Source organism: Paroedura picta, chromosome 9 (genome assembly GCF_049243985.1).
Source record: "Paroedura picta isolate Pp20150507F chromosome 9, Ppicta_v3.0, whole genome shotgun sequence".
NCBI classification, from domain to species: Eukaryota; Metazoa; Chordata; class Lepidosauria; order Squamata; family Gekkonidae; genus Paroedura; species Paroedura picta.
Genome location: NC_135377.1, coordinates 43,900,052 through 43,926,950, shown reverse-complemented (window position 1 = coordinate 43,926,950; position 26,899 = coordinate 43,900,052). Strand labels below are relative to the sequence as shown.

General features: G+C 39.7%; 1 protein-coding gene across 4 annotated transcripts; it reads right to left on the bottom strand.

The window, feature by feature from the left end:
* Positions 1-3,177: 3,177 nt before the first annotated feature.
* Positions 3,178-26,619, bottom strand: SS18 (SS18 subunit of BAF chromatin remodeling complex). 4 transcript variants are annotated; one of them, XM_077352561.1, is made up of 11 exons: positions 26,416-26,619; positions 21,732-21,808; positions 20,729-20,813; positions 17,950-18,103; positions 15,166-15,387; positions 14,082-14,249; positions 13,254-13,358; positions 11,050-11,142; positions 10,204-10,320; positions 7,194-7,327; positions 3,178-4,781 (listed from the first exon to the last, which is right to left on the bottom strand). In XM_077352561.1, exons 1-11 carry the CDS (start codon positions 26,482-26,484, stop codon positions 4,755-4,757), a joined length of 1,251 nt encoding a protein of 416 aa, XP_077208676.1. In that variant the 5' UTR covers positions 26,485-26,619; the 3' UTR covers positions 3,178-4,754. The 4 variants fall into 4 exon arrangements, with proteins under 4 accessions (XP_077208676.1, XP_077208677.1, XP_077208678.1 ...); XM_077352562.1 differs by lacking the exon at positions 11,050-11,142; XM_077352563.1 differs by lacking the exon at positions 13,254-13,358.
* Between the last annotated feature and the right edge of the window lie 280 nt (positions 26,620-26,899).

The window sequence follows — 26,899 nt, the reverse complement described above, 5'->3', positions numbered from 1 at the left end:
GGGGGAGGGCAGTGGCCTTTCTAGACCTGTTTTGGCCTTTCTTTCTGTTACCCTCCTTCCTGATTTGGAGGACGGACTCATCTGGGCCGGGCCTAGTGGCAGCCACCATCATGCTACCATCCTCAATTCACCCAGGTACAGAAGTGACCATCAGATGACTTGACATACAGCTTGCCTGGGCCCAGTAGCAACCTCCACACAACTTTGGCTGGGTGGTAGCCAACAAACAACTCACCCAAGTAGTTTGCTACTTTTTAAAATTCTGCCAGACTTTTCCCAGGAAGAGGCTGCCAAGGGAAGGGTGAAAGCCAGTGTGGTGTAATAACATTTGAGAATCTGGAAGACCAAGATTCAAATCCCCACTTTACCACAGAAACTTAATGGGTGACCTTGAGTCACCTTAATGGGTGACATTCATTCTAATATATTTTACAGGGCTGTTGTGAAGTTAAAACAGATAAGAGAATGATGTAAGCTGCTTTGGGTTTCTGTTGGGGGAGAAAAGCTGGAGTATAATTGAAGGAACTGATAAACAGCTGAAGACTAGGGAGCAGATAAAAGGTTGGCTGGTGAGTGGGAAAGAGAAAGGAAACAGGAAATAGTGTGGGGAAAGGGATATGGGCTTACTGCCTATTAATACTATTGCTCTTCACTATACATCAGCTTTCCCCATTAGAATGGCTTAGTTCATGCATAATGTTAAATCCTAGTTTACTTTAGCAATGTTATGTTGACAAACCAAGATTCGGCTTGCGGATAATCATGCAAATTCTGATTTACATTTATAAATCCTGGTATTGGTGCCTCTATTCTTATTTCTTAGATTTGTAACCTGCCATTCTCTGGAGACTTGAGGTGGGTTACAATATATTTTTAAAATCCCCATAAAATCTCACTCCATAGACCAAAACAGACAAAAATATAACCTAAGATAGGTAGCATAATCACCCATCCCAGCAGCCTCCCCCCCCCCCCCAGGGTTGGAGGATGCTAGAAGTTGCCACATAGCCAGATGAGGGTCCCCATTGTTCCTTGCCCTGTAGCTGTAGAGCTATTCCATTGCACTGCAATGAGGGCAGCACATCTTCTAGTATTAGAAAAAACCTTAGTTAAGACTGTGATTAATAAACCTACTGCAAATCATAGTTTCTAGAGCCTTATATATTCTTACCATCTATAGTCAGTTGCTTCTGGATGATTACACAAGCCATAACTAGTTTTGTGTAATGCCTGTACTCAGCCTATGTGTAAGGTCATGTTGCATAATTTCATGTAACTGCTATATTAATAAAACATTTTATTTGTATATACCCCAACCTGTCAGCTTGGGACAGTTAACATTATAAAAGCCATATTAGTTGCAACACTGCTTATCCATTATGTCTTCCCCTGAAGAAGCTCTGGACAGCAAAGATTTTTCCAGTCCTTCATTTTATGCTCAGAATAACCTTATGAGAATGGTCAAGGTTAAGAGTGACTGACCCAAGGTCACCTAGATTCATCATGGATAATTGGGTTCTTTCAGTCCTAAACTGACTCTCTGGAACCAAGAAATCTTGAGCAAGAATAAAAAATTACAACTTTGCCATCTTTTCAAATTGATTACTACTTCTAATTTCCTTCTGCCCAGAACATCTAGGGGCCCCTTCACACTTAATGACAGTAAATATTCTCAACAGGAATGGCAGACACCCCTGGACTTTCCCAAGGCACGGGTGGGGGGGGGGGTGGAAAGGGGAGGAGGCGGGGTTCTTATTTTTGCTGGTAGGCTATCATTGGTTTTAATACTTCTATTTTGTGGGGTTTTATTATTTTCAACATTGTAACCCACCACAAGACAGTTCTTGCAGTGGAAAATAAATCTAAATGTATGATACCAAGACGTATGAAGAAAAGTTGGGGGAGCTTGGTCTGTTTAGCCTGGAGAGGAGACAACTGAAAGGGGATAAGATAACCATCTTCAAGTATTTTAAAGGGTGCCATATAGAGCAGGGGTAGTCAACCTGTGGTCCTCCAAATGCTGGCAGGGGCTCATGGGAATTGTAGTCCATGAACATCTGGAGGACCACAGGTTGGCTACCCCTGATATAGAGGATGGAGCAGAGTTGTTTTCTCCTGCCCCGGAGGGATGGACCAGGACCAATGGGATGAAATTAATTCAACAGAAATTCCATCTAAACATCAGGAAGAAGTTCCTGACAGAGCGGTTTCTCAGTGGAACAGGCTTCCTTGGGAGGTGGGAGGTTCTCCATCTTAGGAATTTTTTTAACTGAGGCTAGATAGCCATCTGATGGAGAGGCTGATTCTGTGAAGGCTTAAGGGGGTGGCAGGTTACAGTGGATGAGCAATAGGGATGTGAGTGTCCTGCATAGTGCAGGGCTTTGGATCCACAAGGTCCCTTCCAACTCTATTATTCTAAATTAATAAATGAATAAATAATAAAAATAAATCAATTTCTTGACAAAATTCTTTTCCCTTACTGAATAACAGTTACTTGAATCATGCAGAATATACTTTGCCATGTTGTAATCTTTTCTGTTTTGATTTTATACTGTGTTTGGTTCAGAGGCAATGGCAACAATAAAGGGATCCATTATCTAAGCAGTTCTTTTAACACAACATTGGAGGAATAAGGCAATATTTGCCACTACCAATTAAAAACTTTTACAAAATAGGATGTTATAAAACAATTAAACCTTGAAAATGCATTGTTCCCTTGGAGAGAAGCCCTGGAGGAAATTCTGATTATTAAAACTGCAATTTTCGTTTCCATTAAAAATGAGAATAAGACAACAAAGATTGGTTGGAAAGACAAATTATTTCTTAATGTCAGTTGAGCTTATTTTAAATGAGATAGCATATCTATAGCAGGTTGGGTTCAGCACATTTTTTGTCTCAACTCATTTATCTAATTCAGTCATCTTGATTATAGCCTCATGGACCATCATTTTCAGAGAGAACTGTCTAACAAACAGCCTACACACAACAACATGCTGATTACTGAACAGTTAATTCTAATTAACTTGGCTATGGGCAAGAGAATTTTGATAAAGTTCTAGAATACAAATACAATTTGGTTACCCTGACCCAACTATGACAAAATAAAAACCTACAGCAAAGTCTCCAAATGAAATACCAGAGCGACAGAGATCTAATTTAAAGGAGCAAATGAGGAAATTAAAATCACAAATAATTTATTCTTCTGTTAGAGTTGATAGAGTACAGTTTTCAAAAGCTATGAAGTACACAGTGGTGGAAAATTGGCACAGAACCTTGTAATATTTCATTTGTACCAATATTCCTTGGGTTTCAGTACAAAAAACGTGATTTTAATAGCAACCAATGTAAAAACAAATTTGTTCTGTTTAACATTATGGAAGAATGCATCTTTTTAAGGTCATTAATTCAATGCTATTTCTGTGTTATACGGCAAAATATTATGGACATTCTGGGCTGATTTGAGATGCATTCTTTAAAGCATCTGAATGTCAGAATGCTCATGTTCCTTCGCAACACAGTGCACCTGAAACACAACTGTAGGACAACTTCAAGCAGCTCGTCTTCTCTATGGCTATGTTCTTGATCCAAATGGTGGCAGCTTCACCAGCAACACTGTGGAGCATCATGAAGTTCACAACACAGTTTGGCATTAAAAAAAATTCACTAAAACTTAATCTTGGTCTCACATTAACCAGTACAAACATGGACGAACACAACAAATGCCTCATTTCTTAACAATAGAAACTCTCTCAGCAGAGAAAGCTTAGACAGTTTTTTACAAAAGCTTCTATACTATTCTTGTTACATACAAAGTATCCTACTAAAAGTTAAATACACTTGTGAAATAAAATATGTGTTTATCTATATTTGTTTTTAAATACTTTGTATATTCAAGCCAGGTTAAATGAAGACTTATAAAATTCCTTGTTACTGTAATTAAAAAAAAAAGATTACAGCTTGGTTTACGTGAAACCGTTACAAGATACTTACAAATCCAACCCAAACATATTCCTGTTATTAAAAAAAAAAAAAAAGCCACTGCTAGAAACCATTTTTTTAACAAAATAATTTCACACAAAATCTTAAAAAATTATTTTTTTACAGATTGTGTCATATTGCCCATGATCATCTTGTCATTTAAATAACTGGGATTTCTATTCTGCATACTCAGTCTGCCAAGGATGTATATGCAGCAACATCCTCTTCCAGCTCTTTCTTGCACGTTTTGAGACCAACATAATCAAGAATTCATCATGTTTCAATCTGTATTTCCTATCTATATGGGTTTCTGACCCTGCCCAGTGTGTAGTGTACTGCCTTGCATATTCCATATGAAAAACATAATATACAAAATATTGCTGCTGTAAAAATATCCCCCTTACAAAAGAATCTGTGGAAAAATATTAAATTCCCGTAACCTTCATAAACATACAATGCTGTTCACACATTTCAGTCTGTAACAGTTTGATACACAGTTCTAAGCTCATTGCAAAACATTGTCAATGTATTTTCTGTCCAATATTGCCATCTAGAGTAGAGACGCGAAATTTGTTTTTCAGTAAGACTATCACTTTTGTTTATAACTGGCCCAAGCAGGCAATATACTGTAAAACAGCCATTTATCAACAATGTGGAAAAGTATGTTTCCAAAACTAGATGGAATGGAAGATTCTCTTCACAGGGAGAAGTCCACAGTGTTGCCGAGACAATACAGCTGATAACAGATACCAGCTATTGTACTCAAAGGACATTTTTCATTGCTGATAGTTGCCATACTGTCCCTAGAAATAAAATAAGACAGTGTAAACACAAAGCAGTTCTTTAAAATTTTGCTCAGAAACAAAATAAAACAAAAGATGGAGGGCCACAATTTACACGATTAATACATTTGAAAACTTCCTTGAGCTTCCATGTCTTCTTAAACTGATAAGTCATTCAAAAGTTCAACAGAAAACTCTATTGCATAACATTTACTTTAGTTTATTGTTTTCCCTCAAACTGGTATGGATGACGATTAAATGGAGAAAATGCTTTAGAATTCACAACTTCTACCAGTCATCCTCTCATCACCAATAGAACTGCCAGTGAAATTTCTATAATATAGTTACTAATAATAACAGAATAAGGCCTCTTGTGGCGCAGAGTGGTAAGGCAGCAATCATGCTGTCTGAAGCTCTGCCCATGAGGCTGGGAGTTCGATCCCAGCAGACGGCTCAGGGTTGACTCAGCCTTCCATCCTTCCGAGGTCGGTAAAATGAGTACCCAGCTTGCTGGGGGGTAAACGGTAATGACTGGGGAAGGCACTGGCAAACCACCCCGTATTGAGTCTGCCATGAAAACGCTGGAGGGCGTCACCCCAAGGGTCAGACATGACCCGGTGCTTGCACAGGGGATACCTTTACCTTTTTTAATAACAGAATACAGAGTAATTGCAATTGGTAGAAAAAGTTTTTTTTCCCCAGATGATCAAAACTTAGAAGCCTAGAATTTATAAAATTAAATGAGTGAATAAATAAACAGAGGAACTTTCTTCAAGGTACTGTCACATGCATAAATATATAACATTGTTCAGACCAAGCACAGTTTATTTCAGTAGACTAAAATATATAACTAGGGACAAAACCCATGTTAATAAGCGTGTTGAGGGCCAATGCTTCTCCCCACAACTCTTGCAGCAGAAGGATGGAGAGAAGGGAAGGAGCATATAGCAGAGGATGCAGCGGCCCCACCCCCACTGGTGGTGAGGAGGCTGTCAAGAGTGGCAGGGCCTCTCCAGGGCAGGCAGGCAACTTTTACTGTCCCTGCTAGTGGGAAGAACGCATGAGATGTGCATGGCCTCCTCAGGCAGCAGCTGGCATTCTCAGTCTCTGGCAGTAGCAAGGAAGCAGCTAAGAGTGGCAGGGCCTTTGGGGAGGAGGGAACCAGCCTGGGGCAGGGAGACTGGCAAGAGCAGCAGAGCCTCCACAGTGGAAGCTGCCAGGCTGGGCCACCCTCTGCCAAGGAGGCGGAGAAGGTGGTCTGACTTGGCTGCCATGTGGCAGGCAAGAGGTTGGTTCATGGCCTTGCCGGAAGACAGGACCAACCTTCCCGGCGCAGCCTACGGTTGGCCCTCCCACTGATGGCTGATCAGAGGCATGAGAAAGTGTTTGCCAGATCTCTGATTGGCTCTCGGTGTAAGGGCCCTTCCCAGAGGGCCGACACAACATCAGATGTACAGTTATGATTTTATGTGGTATGATAATACTTTCTTGTCCAGATGCAGATCTCAATGGAATATCCAACATGAAAATACAAGTTTCAATTGTAAAGTTCTAATTTACGCACAGGATGCTGAATAATGTCAATTTTTGAGCTCATCTGGGCCACCTGATGGGAATATCATGGGGTACACTCAAAAGAACGGGAAGCACACAGAGCAGTGACCTCCCAATATGCAACTCCTGATCATGTAAAAATACTTAAAATATATACAGACTAGCTTGGAACCAGTCAAGATTTTAGGCAGGCAGAAAGATTTCTGTCTGACAGTACAACTGTCTTCTACCACTCGCTGGTGCAACCCAAGGTACCTCCTGAAGTGCTGTTTGTGGGGATCATCTGTCCCATGGGAACAGCATTGGGGGACCTTTTGGCCTGCGGAGTAAAGTGAGAAAATTTCCCTCTGCAGATGCAAGTACAAATGTTTGACTGAATCCAAACCTCTGTCTGGTGCACAGAACTGTGTGGCAGAAAATATTGATCGCAATTATTTTATACTGAGCTAGAAAGATGAATCAAAACTCAATGGTTTAGTGAAATCTGCAGATATGCGTTCCTTCTTGCGTCTATCAACTTGTATGGTTAAAAGTATATGCAGACTCTGTTGTAGTGTATAGATTTGCTGTTGATCCTTCAAAAACCTGATAAGGATATATTTTTTGTATTTTTCTGACAGCAAATAGCTGCAGCAAGAACTAGGATTCTTTTAAATTTTTGGAAGACCTTGTTTTTCAGCTTTTAATATTTTAATATTTTTGGTCAGCTAGCAAGGAGTTTATTTGCACTGAATACGTAATTATTAACTAATGATAAGAAAAGAGACATACCTGGTATTTGATGTTCACATTGTGATTATTATAATTATGTAACAGGAAACAATGTTTGGAATTCTTACAATGAAACCCAAGTTTAAAATAAGACTGCAAAAATAATACCTGGTCATATCCATAAGGCCGCTGCTGTGGTGGCTGTGGGGGTCCCGGCTGTGTTGGCCTATATCCCCCATACTGTTGGCCTTGCCCTTGGGGATAATTTGTATACTGGGGTCCGGGACCACTTTGTGAAGGACCTGAAATATTTTACAGAGCAAAACGGACAGGACACAACTGTTACCACTACAAATCCAGAAACAAAGCATCACCCCCCTCTCCATATTTGCTCTTTATCTAAAGCTAGTAATTAAAATTTATAACTGTTCATTTTGTGACATAATATGAAGATTACAATTATATCTATATAAGGATTTCTAAAATTTAATTTGATGCCAGTTTTTGTATTTTGGTGTTCATATTTTTGTCATGCAAATATGATCACCTTTTTTGACTTAAGGCCAAATGACATGTACCACATCCCTGTGATGAGAAGGGATAATAGGGGTGTAAAGCCATAATGATTAAACAGTAGGGATTTGTTTACCATGTATATATTGTTGTATATATAAAATATTAAAAGTTCCCAGTATTTACAAAACTAGCAAAGGGTTGCCTGTACACAGCTGTGCGTGCAAAACAAGTTTTACTGTTAATTTTCTACAAATAAGAGTGACACTAGAGCATACTAACACTAATATTCCTTAATAAAAATCAGCAGAAGGGCTGATAACATGTAAGAATATGTGCATGGGCTAAATAAATAGCTTTTGTTCAAATTATGTGTTTGATAGTTAAAATGGCTGCTTTGTTTTAGCAAACACTTCCTGATGGTTTGCTTTCTGGCAATGTGTGAATATGTACTAATATATAAGCTTGCCAGGATATGCCTGCAAGAGGGAATTGCCATCTTCCTTTCTATTAGCCTTCTTGACACTTATTGGTAAAGGAATCTCTTCTATGACTGGGGACAAATACTACAACAGGGATCGAGTATCCAAATACTGTGATGTCTCCTACAAAGGCCCTGCAGTATCTAATTAACCAACATAGCTATGTAAATCTAAAAAAACAGCAGGGGAATCCTTTCATATAATAGTCTACGTGGATTCAACACTCTAAGCATTCACCACACAAAGTACCTTGGACACAGCCTGAACATCATATCAGAGTCAATCTTTCAAGCCGAGTTCTGGCCTTGATTATTAGATATTCTAGATCTGTACTAGCAGCAGAGAAGACTACTAGTAAAATTTCACAATGAAACTATGTGAGGTACAAAACACAGTTGCCCTAACAGCTTGGATTAATCTTGTCAAGTAGGAAGTTAAGCAGAGTTGGCATTTGATGTGAGATCACCAGGAAGACTAGGTTTGCTCTGCAGAGGAAGGCAAAGGGAAACCATCTCTGCTCATGTCATGCCTGGATCACCAATGGGGTGAAATCAAGGGGTCGGTTACAACTTGAAGACCCGCTTTACTTAAAGCAAGAAACAAATGAAAAACTGCCCAGAGTGGAAGCAGAGCCAAACCTTTGCCCTACTTGCCTCAAAAAGGACATCACTTTAACACTGGAATCACTTTACTAAAGTGTAGCTTAGATTAGTGGGTGAAAATATTGCCTCTGAATATCCCAATTCTATAGTCCCAATTCTGTTTGCCTTTTGTCATAGCATCTTGTATCCCAAGACCCCTAAATAAAGCTGCCTTATGCTGAATCAGACCATCAGGTCTCAGACTGGCAGCTACTCTCCAGAGTTTCAGGCAGAAGTCTTTCACATCACCCACTGCATGGCCCTTTTAGCTGGAGATGTCAGAGACTGAACCCAGGACATTCTGCACGCCAAGCAGATGCTAACCTACTGACCCATGACATGGCAGCAAACTATGCAGTTGTGTTTCTGGATACCGGTTATAGAGGTAACATTTTGACCATTTCTTATCTAGGTCCACTGAATATCAGGACCATTTTATTCAGAGAAGTGAGACACTGATCTTTCCACTTCGTTGTGAAACATTTTATATTTTATTAGGAGATTCTCAAGCAAATTACGCAAATGACTTTTTCAGCACTTCCCTGAAAACATGTACTGAACAAGGACATTAACATATCCTGCAGTTTAAAATTCTGTTGATCTATAGTGCACTCCTTGGCAGAATCACACCCTTCCAAGTGCACTGATTTCAAGGGACTAGGATGGTGTAACTCTCCTTAGACCTCTAAACATAGGAAATAATTTTTATAATTAAGTTACTTTGACAGCCACACTGAATCTTCTGGTTACAGAGAAACAATGAAATAAAATATGCAATGCTTTTGTTGATGGTTCAAATCTTACATACCTACATTTTTTTAAACAGCAACTTTGATGCTATAAGCCGAAGCTTACTTATCTTGGAAAGAGTTGCACTGAAAACAATGAGACTGAGGTCAAAGCCAAACAATATTTTGCCCTAGGGAACTGGGTCTGGGTTCTCCAACTGGACTTTCACTTTACTTCCATGCACTACAGGGACCTGATTCACATCAACACGTGACATATAGAGAGAAAGGGTTTCAGCCTTCCCCTGATCCAAAATACCCTTATAGGTGTTATTTGCCCACAGGGAAGCTGCATTATCAGTAAGTGGCTGACATAATTTTACAGGAGAAACTAATGCAAATCCAAATGACCTAGTGTGGAAATGTAGAGTGATTAAGAGTGTCAAACTAGCTAGCTGGGAGACTTCAGTTTGAATCCCATTTGTGCTATGAGAACTCGTTGAATGACCCTGAGCCAGTCACACTCTCAGCCTAACCTGCCTTACAAAGTTGTTGTGAGGATAAAACAGAGGTGAGGAGAATGATGTAAGCGACCTTGGGTCCCCATCACTGAGAAGGTTGAGGTACAAATGAAGCAAATAGATAAAAAGAGATTAAGGCCATTTGGGTTGAGAAAAATTACTATCATAGCTGAGTATATAGCTGAGTGCATGTTATCTTTTTAGTAGGGAAGTCTGTGGGTGCAAAAGGGGTGTGATAAAAGTGCCTGCTTGACCTCCTTATTTCCCATGGCAACCTGTTCTTTATGACTTACCATAACCTTGCTGCTGTCCAGGGTAACCTTGCTGACTTGGGTATTGTTGCTGTTGATATCCTTGCTGCTGAGGTGGTCCTTGATAAGCATCTTGCTGTTGAGCATACTGTGAATTTCCTGTAAGTATGGTAAGCAGAAACAATTAAAGGCACTTCCTCTGAATCTAGTTTTTTAGGGGTTTTTTTTTGAAGAAGCACAGCCAACACCACAAAAACAAAATGAAAATGCAAGTCTTGATCTCAAAAACTGGAAAGGAAAACAAAAAGAAAGAAAACTCAAACCAAAACAGAAGGAATTCGGCCAAACAAACTGCAGTTAAAGCCAGATTTTGCAGGGCTACACTGCAGTATTTTCAGCATCTCTGTCAAACGAACATTAAGCTTACTGGAACGTGATGCCATGACTTGATAAAGCCACGACTATGCTAAATGAAAATAAGGACAAAATTAAAGACAGCTACAGAGCACAGACTAGCTACACAAAAATCAGCAAGCTGTTTCCTAAAGGTGCTATATTTGTATGTATATGTACACACAAAATATACAACTGGACCAATGGATTTGTTTAAATAAAAAGATATGGTTGGAAAAAAAACACTAACAGTGTTTTAGTCATTTTACTGCTGTTAGAAATGACAAATCAAGGTTATAGTTTTAGATGTTTGCAAGAAACTATTTTGGATGCTTCAAGTTCCCTGCAACTCTCAACAGCCAGCAACTAATATTCTACAAGAGCTTTGCATGGGCAGGAAATAAGTTACGTTGTGCAAGATTCTTTTTTTCCTTTGTGGAAAGGGAGAGGAAAAGGAATGTATGTGCGCATGTGTGTGTGAAGGTATATAGATACCTCCTTCGTAGTAATGTTGGGAGGAATCCTCATAAGGCCTATCGTAGCCTTGTTCAGGATACGACGGTTGCTGATAACCGTAATCACTATGACCTACATCAATTCGACAAGAGACAGGAAGAAACGTTAATGGCCTCTGAGTGAAAACCCTAAAAAGATTGCATCTTACTGAAAAAATTAGTGTCAGCTGGAAATACATAAAGAGGACTCTTGAAATCGAATTAGCAGGATTTACCAATCGGTTTTTCTTTCATATTGAATTAACATGTGACAAGAAGAAAAAATTGGCTAATGAAAGTAGATTTAGCAACATCACAGCAAGTGAAGGTCCTAAGCTTCTTCTAATCTTTATTAGAGGGGGAAAAATACTTTTTCTTTATTTTTTAAAAATGAAAGCATTTAAGCCTTTCACATGTAAATAACCTGAATTTAATTAGAATCAAAGAAACCAATTATCACACTTTGTCTAACACATGTCCTACTGATTTCCAATTGAAAAACATATGTTAAAAGCAATGAGAATTATATTACAAATAAAATTCAATGGAATTGTGAATAATCCAAATGCATTTCAGCCAGAAAGTATCTAACATATATTAATCTTCCCACATGTACCATTGCTCCCAAATCTGTTGGAAAGGGGACAGGAAATACTTCTTTGCAAATTCTTCTTTACCATATTACTATAACCAGCACATGCTCTGGATATCTGGCATTATAATACTGCTGATAAAACACTGTGCCTGATTTCCAATTAGAAATCTAGAGTTTTATCCTCATAGGCATAGTTGTAACAAGGAAACTCCTTTTTGTTAAAATAGCATTATATTTTATCAAAACCTGTAAGAATTCATGGCCATTTCTGTTTATAAATTCATAATAGCGCTTGAAAGGCAAAAAATCCCCCAAACATATGAATTCTTCCAATTATAAATATCACAATTTTGACTCCATTTTACACTTTGTATCATCTCTGCATTCTGTTACTTTTTATTGTTGAAGTAAGTCATTGCAGAATCATGGTAATATTCATATATCATGTTTAACACATCCATTATTGGTGAACAGCATATATTTGCAAAATATAACAGAATTGTTGGGTCCCTTAAATTTGTCTAGGCTTGCAAGCTAGCTTCAGAAAATGTTCATGCAAATTACTTAGCTTTAAAATTCAAAATATTATACTACAATTTCAGTGTTGCTTTATGTGTAATACCAAGCAGTAACAAATGACATAGTATGCCTCCTGAGAATGAAGCCGCACCTGCAGTTCTTTAACAGTACTTGCTAAACCACTTTTGTGTAATGATCTTACCGTATACTCTTACATGTCAGAAAACTGGCTGTAGTTAAGCCAGTCTAAGTGGTGCTCAAGGCTGATTTTGTGACATGTTAGTTAACTAAACCATGAACATGATGGTGACCAATAGTGAACAATTAAAAACTCAGCAAAAACAACCTGAGCACTTAAAAATACAATGAATATTCCCATATTCACTCTGAAACGAGTATTATTTTGAAAAAAAAGTTAATCTACCCATGCATATTGAACTTTACAAACTAACAAATGTCATGTCAGCCATTGTAATAGCCACAAATCTGTTTATAATATTTCCTAAGTTTAAAATTTAATTTATTCAACAGTACCTTTGGATCTCCTCATACTTCATATATTATAAGGATCTTTAATTTGATAATCACATGTAAAAGAAGACTGAATTTCAAAATCTTAAGAGCCTAATTTGAGCACCAATAATATGTTATCATATTCTTTTTAAATAGAGGGGAAACCCCCAAATTACTTTTGAAAGCATAATAATCTTTCCTAATAGCAGTGTTTTCATTTAAAACTAACAACTACCTATCTTTTTAAAAAGCAAAATAATCTTGTCAAGCAGATGTGTTACATGACTGCATGAACGACCCTGGACACTGCAAAGAATTTGTTGTATTATTAGTCAAATGAGGTTTTTAAAAAATAACATGAAAGCTGTACCGGAACTGAAATTACAAGTTTTGTAGTTTCAGTGAACTGTAAAATAAAGTTATCCATTGTATTTCAAATTACTGAACTTGCAAGCTTTAGTAAAATATAAGAAGTGTTCTAGTGATCCGTTACTAGAAATTATTCATTCAGTAGTTCTGTGTACCACTAATAATGGGCAGGTGTGTAAAATGGGAAAGTTAACATTATGAGAGATTACCATCAGGGTAATATTGCTGGTTCATGCCTTCTGGAGGACCTTGTCCACCATGACTGTATTGGTCCCCATAATAGTCTTCCTGGCCTGAGTACTGCTGTGGTGGGCCTGAAAAACCACAACCAGTCATATGTAAATAACTTATTTTGTCCGTTATCACGCTTACTAATTTCTCACTTTAATATGAGAAACAGATTAATCTATAGCGTTCCCCCCATGTCGCTGTGTTTCAGAAATGCTTTGTGAGTATACATTATCCTGATGCATTAAAATTCCATATGTGAAGCAAATTTCTAAAAACACACAATATATACTTTTGCTTTTTAAAAGAGACATGTTGCAAAAGAATCTGTCTATAGTGTTCAAGCTTTCAAGCCCATGTAAATTACGTATTCCATTATAACTGTAGAATGACCAGTATCCCTATATTAAACCAAGACATAGCCTTTCATATACAACCTTTTTTATACAGAAGCAAGCTTATGAATACCTAAACATTCAGATAACATCGACTGAGTTTTTAGCTCCAAGAACATAACTAGTACAAGAGTATGTCAATAGCCATTTGCTGGGGCAAATAAAATCAGATTCCCAGGAAAGACGTACAAAAGCTAGGTCTTTCTAGACTGAAATGATCAACATACAGACATATGTTATAGCAAAAGATACTGGAGGGAGATGGGCTAGTAAAACCATGTCCTGTACTAATATCTTTTGTAGACCTATCTCAGTCGCTGGAAAAAGTGCAATTGGATGCAGACAAAATATTTTTTTGAATATTTATCCTGTGTTAGTTAACTGAAAATGAAGACAGTTAACATCTAATCTTACCTTGCTGGGGTGGTCTGTATGGAGGAATCTGCCTCTGTCCCATCATATGGTTTCCTTGGTTAACTTGGCCCATAATTCCCATTGGTGGCTGCTGTCCTTGATAATGTTGCCCACCTCCCTGTGGCAGATTGTATTGCTGGGAAGGAGGCTGCTGATGCATCATTGGGCCTAGCATGAAGAAAAACCACAAATGCCAAGACAATAAATCAAAACCATTGCTTATTAATGAATTAATTATTAGTCTTATAAAAAGTAATTTAGTAACACAACATGATTTTAAACCTGTTCCAGTGAAACACAACCAATAGCATTCAGGGCTAATACACAAAAAGTAGTTGATAATATAAATCTTGCAAAAACTGAAGAAGAACAGACTTTAAATGTGCTGAATGTAGAAGACGGTACTTTAACTAATAGTGAACCTAGTACAGCATAAAAATTCGAAGACTGTCACTGAAGACTGGTTCTCTGTCAAATTTCTGCAGATAATTACCACACCAAACTATAAGACTAAAGTTGGCTAATGAAATACTTTTCTAATAAGTAAACTCTTAGAATGCCAAGGAATAAAACTTTATATACATATTTGAGTTGTGTAATTTTGAGCTGTTATACCTTAAAATGCTCTTACAGTGGCATCCTAAGCAGGTTTACTCAGGTGTATTCAGTGGGCTTACTCTCATGGAAGTGTTTTATGATTGTTTTGCTTACTTTTGAAAAACTGAGGTGTTCTAAATAGTGAAACAATTTAATTAGGAAAACAAATATTCTTCCCTTTCCTAAATCTTCTTCTCTCCAACTTTTTCATCCACTTTGTAATTTTTGCCAGCAAACCCTGTAAATGAATCAATAATTATTTTATATTTCCTCACCAGTCTGGCATTCCTTATTTCTTTTGTACCCAAAATATGCTAAAATACTAACAATATATTTTACACAGCTATAGATTTCCTACATTTAGTGAGATGAAACAGAAAATTTGTTAGTAAAAAAAAGATACAGTACTGTGCAGTTTCTTTCTAATTCTTTTGATTGAGCTTTTGCAATTTTCTAAAATTAAAGGAACGGTCATTTTTTTATTTACCTTGGTTTGGTTGCATACTTATGTTTGGTCTGGGACCATAATTGCCCATAGGCTGTCCTTGGCTCATTGTCATCTGATTTTGTCCAGGTATGCTTTGAGAAGATGGCACTGAATGATTATAACCTCCCATGGAGCCATGACTACTTGAAGGCATGGTCATAGAATTGTTTGTCATATTGAGTTGGTTAGGCCCAGGTCCCTGCATAGTCATGTGGTTAGGTCCTTTGAAGAAAAACAAATTATTTATCCCAGTTTCTAAATACCCAAAATTCCAAGGCTAATATGACATTTACTTTAAATTCAATCCGGTAGCTCAGTAAAACTGTTTTCACTATTACCCGTACAATCATAGAGCAGATTAAAACAAATTAAACTGACAGAGACATGACCAAAAGCAGTTTTATTTGTGTACTGCTCTGCTTTAGAGAAAAACAAAAAGGATGAATGTAAAAGATTTGATTATTTGAAGGGACCATGAAAGTTACTAGGGATCTTTGATGACAAAACAGAAACTAGGAGCCATTCTTCTCATAAGAAGAAATAATTTGCCATTGCCAGTACAGCCTTATGGCTTGAGCTAGAGCATACATAGTCAGATTTTTATGGAAGACATAGGGTGAGGAAGAGCATGAGCCCATTCCACACTCCTAGTTTCCATGCATAAATAACTGAGAAGGTAAAAATCATACTGGGCCGCAATAACAGCACTAAACAAATGTCATGTGATTACAGATAAATTAGATTCTAACAAATCTAAAACCAAACACTTATGATCTACATTTACAGTTTACCCCTTTGTATTGTTTCAGTCCACGAAGAGGCCTGGGCATGCATGCACACACGTACACACTGCAGCTGTCTGCATTTTTTGTCACAATTATATACCAGCAAGTAGGCCTTGTTGATTTTTTACACAGACCAGCAGTTTGGCTCTATTGCTTTAAGGGAAGCTGTAACAAACTAGGGTGGAAAACCCTATCCACTTGCTTAACATGGCACTCAAAGTCAGATTGGACCACAGCTTCCTGCTCATAATCTCAAAAGATGAAAAATCTGGGCATTCATAGTAATCTATCCATTTTTAAAAGCTTCCTTTCTGGACATACAACATGATAGAGCTTGCTTTCTCTTCCTCTTGTTAGGTATTCATGGACAGATACATAAAGTACCATAGTAACATATTTTTGAACAACTGCTTATGTTTAAAGTTGAGGGGAGTTTGTGTTTGAGTGACTTTCTCACTGGTCTATACATTAGTACATATGTATGTTACGTTCGAGAAAACATGTATATTCTAGAACAGGGGTCCCCAACCCCCGGTCTGTGACCCGGTACCGGGCCGCAAAGGCCATCATACCGGGCCGCCAGCAGCTGCGCCTGCCTCACCCCCCTGCAGCGAGAGGGGGGGGGAAAGAGGCCGGCACGGCAGCCGGTGCGGCAGGCGGCGCGGCAGCTACGCAAACGCGCACGCGTGGAACTGCCACGCATGCACGTTTGCGCCCCCGGCGGCCAAAACGCACATGCGCAGCAATTGGGCATGCGCGTTTATGAGCAACTGCGGCAGCCGGGCCGCTGGCTCTCCCCCATCCCCGGAGGCGGTCCCCGACCAGAAGAAGGTTGGGGACCGCTATTCTAGAAAACATCTCCAGAGAAAGAAGAATTTTGATACAATCACAATGTTTTTTACAGGATTCTACGTCTTTGACCAATCTACAGACAAACTAGAAAATACCAAGGAGATTTTAAAAAATACAGACCTGTTGTGGGATCTTGTAGTGCATGGAGCTATTATGATGTGGAAACACTTTCTTTACTTACAAAAGTAACATTTGAATAAAATATCCTATCCCTCCAAAAAGATATTAAAGTCCCAAAATTCTACCAGTAGGATCAGTCAAAGAACAAATTTTCTAACGCAATCACCAGATAAACGATTTTTTTTTTAAAGATATATCTGAACAAAAGATTAGGGAAATATGATTTATCCAGTACAGCAGCACCTGCAAAATTATGACCATGTGTGTACTAAACATTACTGATTATATGAATATTGCTGAATAACTAGAGTTAAAAGGCAAAAGAACTCAAGAGGTCACTCCAAGCCGTGACTTTGTGGCTGAGAGTGGAGAAAGCATTTGGTGGAGTGGAGAAGGCAAGAAGGCATTTGGTACTTGCTAAATTTTCTCCTCTTAAGCAAGTGAGTGGAAGTTTTTGCCTTGCAACTTCTCTGTGGGAGTTATCTTTACCCCGTGCCCAAGTCTGTTTTATTTACTATATATTAGATAGAAGATTTTAATCTATTCTGTGAACATTAAAATTTTACTGCTACTCTTTTTTTTGTATTGTTGCATGTTTATTTGTACACTGCCTTGAGAGCCACAGCTGGGAGGCAGTCTTGAAAAAGCTTAACTGTCTCATTCATGGAGCTGCAATAGTTTCAGATAATTTCCTTAAAGAAGAATTTATATTTATTCAACCATAGGCCAATGCCTTTTTTCAATAAACCTTCTAAACACAGCTGCACCACATGGTTCTCAATAGACTAAAATTAGCCAGTTCTGTTCAGAGGAATGCTGTGTGTCAGCTACATCAAAGCCCAAGGGCAGCCTGATAAACACAGAATACAGGTCACGTTGCTCTGTAGCTAACAAACACTAAAAGAGCTTGTACTCAGGGGCATTCAAAAGCAGTTTTGTCATCAACAATCTTCTATCCCTTGAGCCCACATGTTGTTTCAGTTGCTGAGCAACCCTGGTGTTAATGTCTTCGAGGAGAGAAACTTACCAGGCATCTGGCCATTCATCTGGTTCTGCATGTGCGGTGCAGGAGGGCCCCCACCTACCATCCCATCTGAGCCCATATTATGAGAACGTGGAGGTGGGGGAGGACCACTTTGATTCATCCCCCCTGGACCCATTGGCATATTCTGCGTAGGTGGCTGAAAGACAATCCAGTGAAACAGACAATTAGTCCAATGAATATACTGTATGTACATGTGGTACAACAGCTACCTATGTGACCATAGTACAGAGACAAGCACATGCAAAAGCATTTTTTGTTTCTTCAGAAATGTTTACTACTTGTACTGCCTCGTGTCCAGTAAATGCCACTTTCATAATGAACATGTTACACATATTTGATTCTGAACCTGCAATTCTTTTTCTTCTATGAAAGGTGTGTTTTTTTTAGGATTTATATCCTAAATATTTAATGTGACACTAAGACAAGTATTAAGTCAAGAATGTGTCCTTTTATCAAAGATTTCAGATTTATTTCTCTGGCATCGAAGGCCTAGTACAGGTCAATGTCCGAAAATTTGAACTCATACCAATTCTGTGGAATTCATGCCTTAAAAATGGACGCTTTCAATTATTATAAAAGATTTTTAGACACTGCTATGTTATAATACTTAAAACTCTATGTAGTATATATAGCACTGAGTTTTAAAGGAAAGCAGTATTTGATAAGCTACCCACTAATAAGCTATACGTTTTATGTATCAAAGACACTCAGTTTAAAATCACAGCCTCTAGCTGAAGGTATATATATTTTCCCAGAAGGCATAGTTGAAGAGCTTTTTATTTATCATAAACACTTATAAAGTAAAAAAAGAAAAGAAATTAAAAAGATGCAGCGTACACCAGTCAGGTTTTGAGTTGCTATGTTTAAAAAAAAAGGAAAAAAAACTTAACTACACATTTCTTCTCTTCTACTTTCAATCTCACCTCAAGTATCAACTCACTGGACAGTTTGCCCAGGGTCACCTTTCATTTCTCCTGACCCCACGAGGATTAGTGATCTTTCTTACAAGCCTATTGTAAGAGTTAAAATGTATGATTTACTCACTCTATAGCCCCCTCTTACTCATTGAGACTCAAAAGAGATTACAGAATTGAAAATGCAATGAAAACTAATGAACAATGAAACCAGCCTAGGATTACAGAATCAGAAGTCAACGCAGCTGATGATATATTTCAGTATGATACATTTGATTATCTTTTCATTATACATTAAATATTATTCATCTGTGATTCTCTCAAAGGATACAAAATGGATATCCTGGGTCCTTTCCCCCCTCACTCCACTACTCTTCACTTTTACTTGCAGAATTCTGTAGCTGCCCTTGATTCTGTTAGCCATAATTTGGGGTGAGCTATCAGCACAAACAGGGCAATCCCAGCAGACAGTAATGGGCAACTGCAGTGGCGGTTCTTGTTCAGCTGCTAAACGTCTAATGACATAAAGCTCAGAACATAGTTTTGCACCAAACAGATCACTGTAAACCATCAATGCTAGAGGGCAGACTAGCTGAATCTTGAAAGGACTTGTGCTTGCCCTATCTCGGGGCTTAGCCTTGGTACACAGGCTAGCAGTCTCGGAGGCTTAGCAACAGTTCAGGAGTCTCAACAGGTGTCAAAATGCTACAACCCCACCTTGTGACCGGTGGTAGATCAGAAGTGTACTGCCAGGGTAGATGCTATAACAGTAACTTCCCATAGTTTTTTTTTACACACAACTCACAGTGATGACTTCTATGTGCACACTTAAGAGACTCTTAGCCGTAATATTGTGTTGCACTGCCTCAACTGACTGCGTATTTGCATACAACCCTATTACAACAGAACTATTCAGTTCAATACTTTCAGTGGTTGCTTTCTTATTCACAACATTTGTAAAAGGTCACCATCCTCTAGAATCATTTTAAGGTTTCTTGGGTAGGGAGAGAAACAAGCCAAACATTGGCACAAATTTGACCCAATTCGTAGCCCCCAAACTGATGTCAGGGAAGGTGTCTTCTCTGAAAATCTACAGGACTTTTGTCCAGTTTGGCTGTTTGGGTCATTTAAACCCAACAGCTGAGCAGGGCATCAAAGCAGAAGTGAAATGGATGGGCAATCCCCTCTCCTGCGGCCAGAAGGGGGATCCATGTTGGGAACATTCATCTCAGTTCACTTCAGGCCTGGCCCGAACCCCAAACAGGAATTTTGAGATTTGTGCCTACCCCTATTCTGGAGCAACTGCTTAGTGGTTAGACACAATGCTCACTTTAAATCAACGCACTGCAAGTTGCAGGTTTTAAAATCAGCTGTGATGGCAATAATACTGTTAATTTTTATGGTGGATATTTATTACCTGCTCCAAGCCCACACTTAGAAGGAAGATTGTAAACATTAAAAGCCTCAACCTTCTGTGTGACTGATCCTTAGTAATGTTCAGTCTTTGCAGACTCAGAACCAAGAGGGCTGCAAGCACACAACAAGTAAGCTGTGACAGGAAGAGGGGAGACAACCATGGTCTCACCAGACCAGATTAATGCCAGGATCATGAGTAGAGTCTAGGAATACAAGGAATACAAGAAATACAAGCTGAGTCCCAGGTGGTGTTATCATAACAAAGAACACAAAGGGGAAAAAATAGCCACATACGCAGTACCTAGTAGTAGTAGCTGTTTTTAATATAACACAAAAACCCTAATGCAAAAAAGCCAGTATCTATATTTGCTAAATGCGGTCTTTGTTCAAATATATCTTTATGTATAATGCAATATTTTTGAGGTACTCACTGGTGGCAATATTGTTTGCATATTTTGATTGGAGTCTGCTATTGTAGCTAGATAGACCAAGTTCGTATGCAGCAACTGTTGATACCTGTTAAAGAGGAAAAGAGGAGAGTATGTCTAAACCAAGGCCAGTTAAGAATTCTTACTGATGGTTGTCCCACACTGTGCCTATTTCAATGGTAGCCTTTTGTTTAGGACACTGTAATATGATGTGCCTTATACTGTCCTCAAGAAACTGTTCAGAAACTTCAACTGGTGAAGAATGCAGCAGTCCATCTGCTGTCCACAAAGGCTAAGATACCTCTTCCTAGCCAGTCCTGGCCTGTGGAATTCAGCTTTGAAACTAACTGACAACCAGTGTCATGTAGGTGGTGCTGTTTTCAAAATTCAAAACCTCCAACAGTCTGGCTACTGCTGGCAGGGGTTCATGGGAATTGGAGTCCATGGACATCTGGAGGGCCACAGTTTGACCACCCCTGCCTTATACTGAACCAGATCATTGGTCCTTCAAGGTTTGCATTGTCTGGCAGCAGCTTTCCAGGATCTCAGGCAGACGGCTTTCACATCGCCTATGACTTGACCCTTAAAACTTGAGGTGCTGGGGCTTAAACTTGGAACCTTTTGCATGCAAAGCAATATTAGAATGTAGCACCTATCAGCTAGAATGCCATCTTTTCAAAACTATCACTCCCTCTCTCAATGTGCTGAATTGTACTACTAGCTAAAAACTGTTTTGTTATTTCCTTGTTTCCTGAGCGGTCATAACAACAGTACTGATGAAGTGCAAGCTAACACCTGCTAGCCCACATTTTCTGCATCACATGACGGAACTGAGATTTTGGTAAGGTACCTGTGCCAGCTACAGAGTTTACAGTAATGATGTAGTCTGTATTGGTGCAGACTTCCCTACATACATCTCATTCACTTCTGCAACCTCCCAGCTCCATAGGTTCTTTAAAGTGTGGCAAGAGTGAACGGTATCAACTACATACATATAAAAACTTACTGAGAACATTCTGCCGTCTTCCCTTTATTCTGGTAGTCCATTATACACTGAATAAGGTGGTTGTTTTCATCCAACATCTGAAATAATAAAGCAGATTCTTAGAACACAGTGAATGCAGACTAGCATACAATGAACTATGTTCTCTTGTTCATTGTTAATGCATATTGTTGCAATGCTAATTACTCATTTCAGTTTAAATACTGGTTGGCTAACGAATTACTTTGGCTTTTGTTTTCAGGAACAGGTGCTGGAATACAAGTTGGTAGCCCATTTCTAGCTATTTTCTTGAAGACTTGTAGTCTTTATTATTGATATACTAAAATTTTAGCACACAGTCTATATGGTGACACTTACACCCATGTAAACTTGTGGTTTGGCAATGCATTCTGTCCAGATTTTTAACTCTTTTAGGAATCTTAGATTCCGTTTCATTACTATTTTCTTTTATGCAATCTCTTTTTAAATTTGGAGTGGGAAGGATGAAACAAATGAAATGTAAAAACCTCTTTAAAATATTACTTGTGGATGTGTGTAAGATGGAAATGGAAAATAGTATGCCCAACAGAATTACAGATCCAAAATAAACTCGGGACCAAGATGATTCTGTTACAAAAGCAGGAACCATTCTTCATTCAGAAGCAATGAATTTGCTCAAATAGTTTTATTTCACATCTGACCCTTTCTCACAACTTGTCAGGACTATAGCAGGCCTTGACAACTTGCTTCTCCTACTCCAAAATAAGACTAGAATCATCCTTCTTGACGACAATTTCTTCTCTTTCATATTGAACAAGTTTAATGTTGCCTCTAAAGTTATAAATAAGGTTACCAACTGGCTTGGAAAAAATATCCTGTCCTTTTAAATTCATGGGATGTCAGTTATCAAGTGATGTTATTTACCTCCATGCCACAAAAACTTTTGCAGTCCATTTCCATACATCTTGCCTCTTTTAAATTTAGACCATACCTAAATTCATCTTACTCAGTTGAAGAGCTAAGAACATCAGTTATTTGCAAAGAGAATGGTGTTTACTGCAAGTGGTCCAAGATTCTGGAACGTTACCAAGTACAACTGTCCTTGTAACATCTGGACCCCCTGGGAGGGGGCCTGCTATCGCCCCTAATTTTACATGTTGTTGTCATTGCCAGGAATGGTTGAGCTGAGCTGAGGAATACAGGTCTAGTGATAAATAGTTGTGGTCGCCATCTATGCCATTTTATCGGTTGTGTATTTCATTTTTATCAGTGAGATGATAATCTTGCCATTTTATGGTGTACTGTTTTATTATGTTTTTGTGAACCGCCATGAGCTGGCCGGTCAGGGAGCTGGCGGTATAGAAACCAAACAAACAAACATTCAGCTTTTCCCCAGTTGCGGAAATTCTCAATAAAGACAATGGGGGGCACACTTGATCTCTCTTCTCTGCAGTACTCAGATCCAAGTAATAAATTCGTTCTCTGCTAGACATTTTTGCAGGGCATTCCTTTTAAGGGATGACTTCCCTTTTTCTTTTAAAACCTGTAACAGACTTCACTGGCTGATGGCTACCAAACCTTTGGGTTCCACAAGCAAACTACAGGTTGCAATGCAACCTGGTACCCAGAAATGTCAAAGACTGGAATATTTTCTATTTATTTATTTTAGGAAGGAACATCTTTCAGGAGACAACTACTTGAGCCATGAGGATTTTTCACTTCTACCAAAAATTCCTACCACTAAAGTTCACAAAGAGAATCAAATAAATAAAATCTTTATTCTACATTTTGCTCAAGAATTTATCTACCAAAAATTGTGATGCTAATAGCAGCTAATAAGCAGACATCTTGTCAGGAATAATACTTAGCATTTACACAGCATTTTGGAATATTCAAAGTGCTATTCCATACATTGCATTGTTGACATCCTTACAACTAGCTATAACATAGGCCAGTATTAGTACTCCCACAGAGGATGGCAAGTAAAAGGGACAATACAGGCACAGAGGCTCAGAGAACAACTTCTCCAAACCCATCTGAGTATGATGGAAGACTAGGTTGCCCTAGACTTCCTGATTTGTACCTCATTCTACTATTATACTACACCAAGAACAAAAATTACGATGCGAAGGGCAATCATCTTTGGGTCAGTTGCTCAAAATATAGTCTTGTGATAATGCTAACCACTTCAATTAATCAGGTCTGAAAGTAGAAGTCCTCATGTTTGCAACATGCACCAACAAGTTATGGCAAACTATTACTTTAACGAACTAAGTAATACCCAAAGTCACAACACCTACACATTTTCTGTAGCCGTATTTCCAGTCATACAAGTTTTTCTACAGACAGATTTTACAAACTCCCAAAAGGCAATCTTGTATCATACAGCTGCATCTTTCAAATATGGTCCTCAATCCCAGTAACAACCTCCTTTTTTTTCACATGAAGCTGCAGCTGACAGATGGTCACTGAGTAGGGATCTTTCAAGGGAAGATACTAACAGAGGTAGCATGCCTCCACACTGCAACCCTTATATTAACTTGGTGGTCTCCCATCAAAATATTAACCAGGGGCAACCCTGCTTAACTTCCAAAATCTGATGAGATTTGGCTAGCCTGGGCTATCTAGGCCCAATCCACACGAGTATTGGTTTTATCTACATAGCATTTTTATCCAATCCTTCCTCCAGTGCACTCAACCACACACATAGGTCTCCCTTCCGCATTTTATCTTAACTTTTTGAGCCAGGTTAGGCCAAGAGAAAGTGCTGGCTCCAAGGCTGCCCAGTAAGCACTATGGCAAAGGAGAGATCTGGGTCTCCTAGATCCTAGTTCAGAGCCTTACCTATCACATCACATTGATTTATATTACACATAGTTCAATAAAGACCTTAAATTTGCATTCCAAGCAAGTTTGTCAAGTTGCGGCAAAGCACCACATTATTCTTTTCCTCCATACACAGAACATGGAAGTTCTGACATAGTCCCAGTATGCACGGGGGGGGGGGGGGGATAGGGCACATTCGGGGTGGAATGGCGGCAACTAAAATCACTGATAATGCACGGAGCCGGCTGCAACTGGCCGTAGATTCGGTGCATGACACCAAAAAAGCCGCGTTAGCGAAACGCGGAAGAAAGCGCAGCTTCTGGGTGACCTGGGAGCAACCAAAAGCAGCGCCGGGGTCGCTGCGTGCATAATCGGTTACTCTGGGTTTTGCCGCCGTTGCGTCCCCTCCCATGCATAAGCGGTTTGCTTCGCTTCTTCCTCCTCCGCGTTTTCCATGAGACCCGAAATCACTGTTTCGGCGGCCGTGCATAATGGGCCCATAGTGATTACAATAAAAGCACCCAATCACTTCCAGCAAAAACCAAAAAAGTATTCCCCTTTTAATGACAGTTTCTCAACATAAATTGGTCAAGTTCTTGTGAAAGCAAAGACCAACATATGTTTTCTTCACTAGTAGGTAATTTCTAGTCATCAGGTGGTTCAGATTCAAACAGCTACGTACACAACCAAAAAAATAATCTTGTCCAATTGGAAGTCCTATATTCCCACAAAAGATAGTATTTCTTACCCACTTTTTCCCAAGGAGGAGAGAACCTCAAAAAGATGTTATAATTACTTTTTGTTAAATCACTGCTAGTTATTGAGTGGTTTCCAAGTGGGTCCTTATTTGAGATGTAACCAGCCAGAAAGAAAGAAGAGTTCTAACTTATTTATAACCTTCAGCTTTTAATGACTATACCAATACTCAAAATACATCAAACACAGGAACTTGCATCACTATTTAGGGAAAAAAATGTTTCTAGCACATTTTGAAGGTTATGCTCTTTTAAAGCTGCCTGCCCCTTTCTCTCTACCTGTACCAAAAGAAAAGCCACATGAGTCATGTTTGGCAACTTCATTGTGCATGAGGAAATATTTCTCTACCATCTAAAGCAACAATTCCTGTATTACCTGGATTCCACTAACCCCTGCATTTTCCCTTCTCTGTACTTACTAACTTTTACATACATATTGGTCTAGCTATATCTGAATGCGGTTCTAGTAGCCTTTTACACTTTCCTTTTTCCTATTGAGTGTATGGTTCAAGTTACGTGGGCTCTTTTCACTGTGTGACTAAACCTTTAAAACGAATAACCTAAAAGAAGAAGTACAAGTCTCAAATGCAAGGAGCTGGCCCCAGGCCACTCACTCTCCTTACCATCCCACAGACTAACGTTTATTATTATCATAAGGCTGATTCCTGTTTTGCTAAAACCGACTAACTGGGTTGCTCCACTTATAACCCACCCATAACGTGGGAGGGAGACGAAAGAATCATAAAACGGGCCTACTTCCCGAGACTCCTGCATGGGCCACTGACAGAATGCACTTTGTTAGTCTGTAAAAGGCGCTTGTTTTGAAAGAACACATGAAACCCTTGAGCCTGAGCGGAGCAGACCAGAAAAAGGGGACGTGAAACAACAAGGCTCACTTCAGTCACCCCCTGGGCACGTGACGTCTCAGCAACCTCCATTTCCCTCCGCACGAGACCACGGGGATGGGGTGGGGACCACTATGACGGCGGGGCGGCTGGCCACCGCGCACCCCACCCCCTGCCCCTTCCAAACCACCCCCACCCCCGGGGGAGGGGAGGGGAGAGCAAGCCGCGGCCAAGCCCCCTCGCCAGACCCAGCAGCCTCCCGGACCAGGCCTCGCAGCCCACCTTCTGGATCGCAGCCGGCGTGATCTCGCCTTTCCCCCGCTGCCTAGGAGCCGCGAACGCCACCGACATCTTGGCGCCCGCGCGAACGAGGACTCCGCGCTCCCACAGGCCCCTCTCGCGACCCGTCCTCCGCCTCTCAGGCGGCGGCAACGCTCTGGCCAGGCGAGTGAGCTGAAGGAGGAAGCGGTTGCCGTTGGGCCGAACCACTGGTGACTTAAGGGAGGGGGGGACGCAGTCCGTCCTGAAGCGCTCAGCGGCAAACGGAGGCCTCCTCAGCGCGACGTGACTGTCTGGCTGTCCCGCAGCATGGGCGGCTTAGCGGCGAAGACGGCGGCTTTGCCGAGGCCTGGGATACGCCGTGATAGCTGCTGCCGCCGCCCCTGCCTATGATAGTACATTCCTACCCGGCCTTCTTAGAGGGCTAATGCGAGAGGGAAGAAATGTGCCTGGCCGAGCAGAGGGGGAGACCGAGAGGGCGGCCGTG

What these genes read in the sequence shown, in the direction of transcription:
- SS18 (XM_077352561.1), bottom strand. Translation starts at nt 26,484, where the DNA reads ATGTCGGTGGCGTTCGCGGCTCCTAGGCAGCGGGGGAAAGGCGAGATC. An exon ending in AAGTATGCAACCAAACCAAG is followed by an intron (nt 14,250 to 15,165) that starts GTAAATAAAAAA and finishes TCTTCATGCTAG; the next exon opens with GCCCAATGATGCATCAGCAG. An exon ending in TGGACAGCAGCAAGGTTATG is followed by an intron (nt 7,328 to 10,203) that starts GTAAGTCATAAA and finishes AAAATATTTCAG; the next exon opens with GTCCTTCACAAAGTGGTCCC.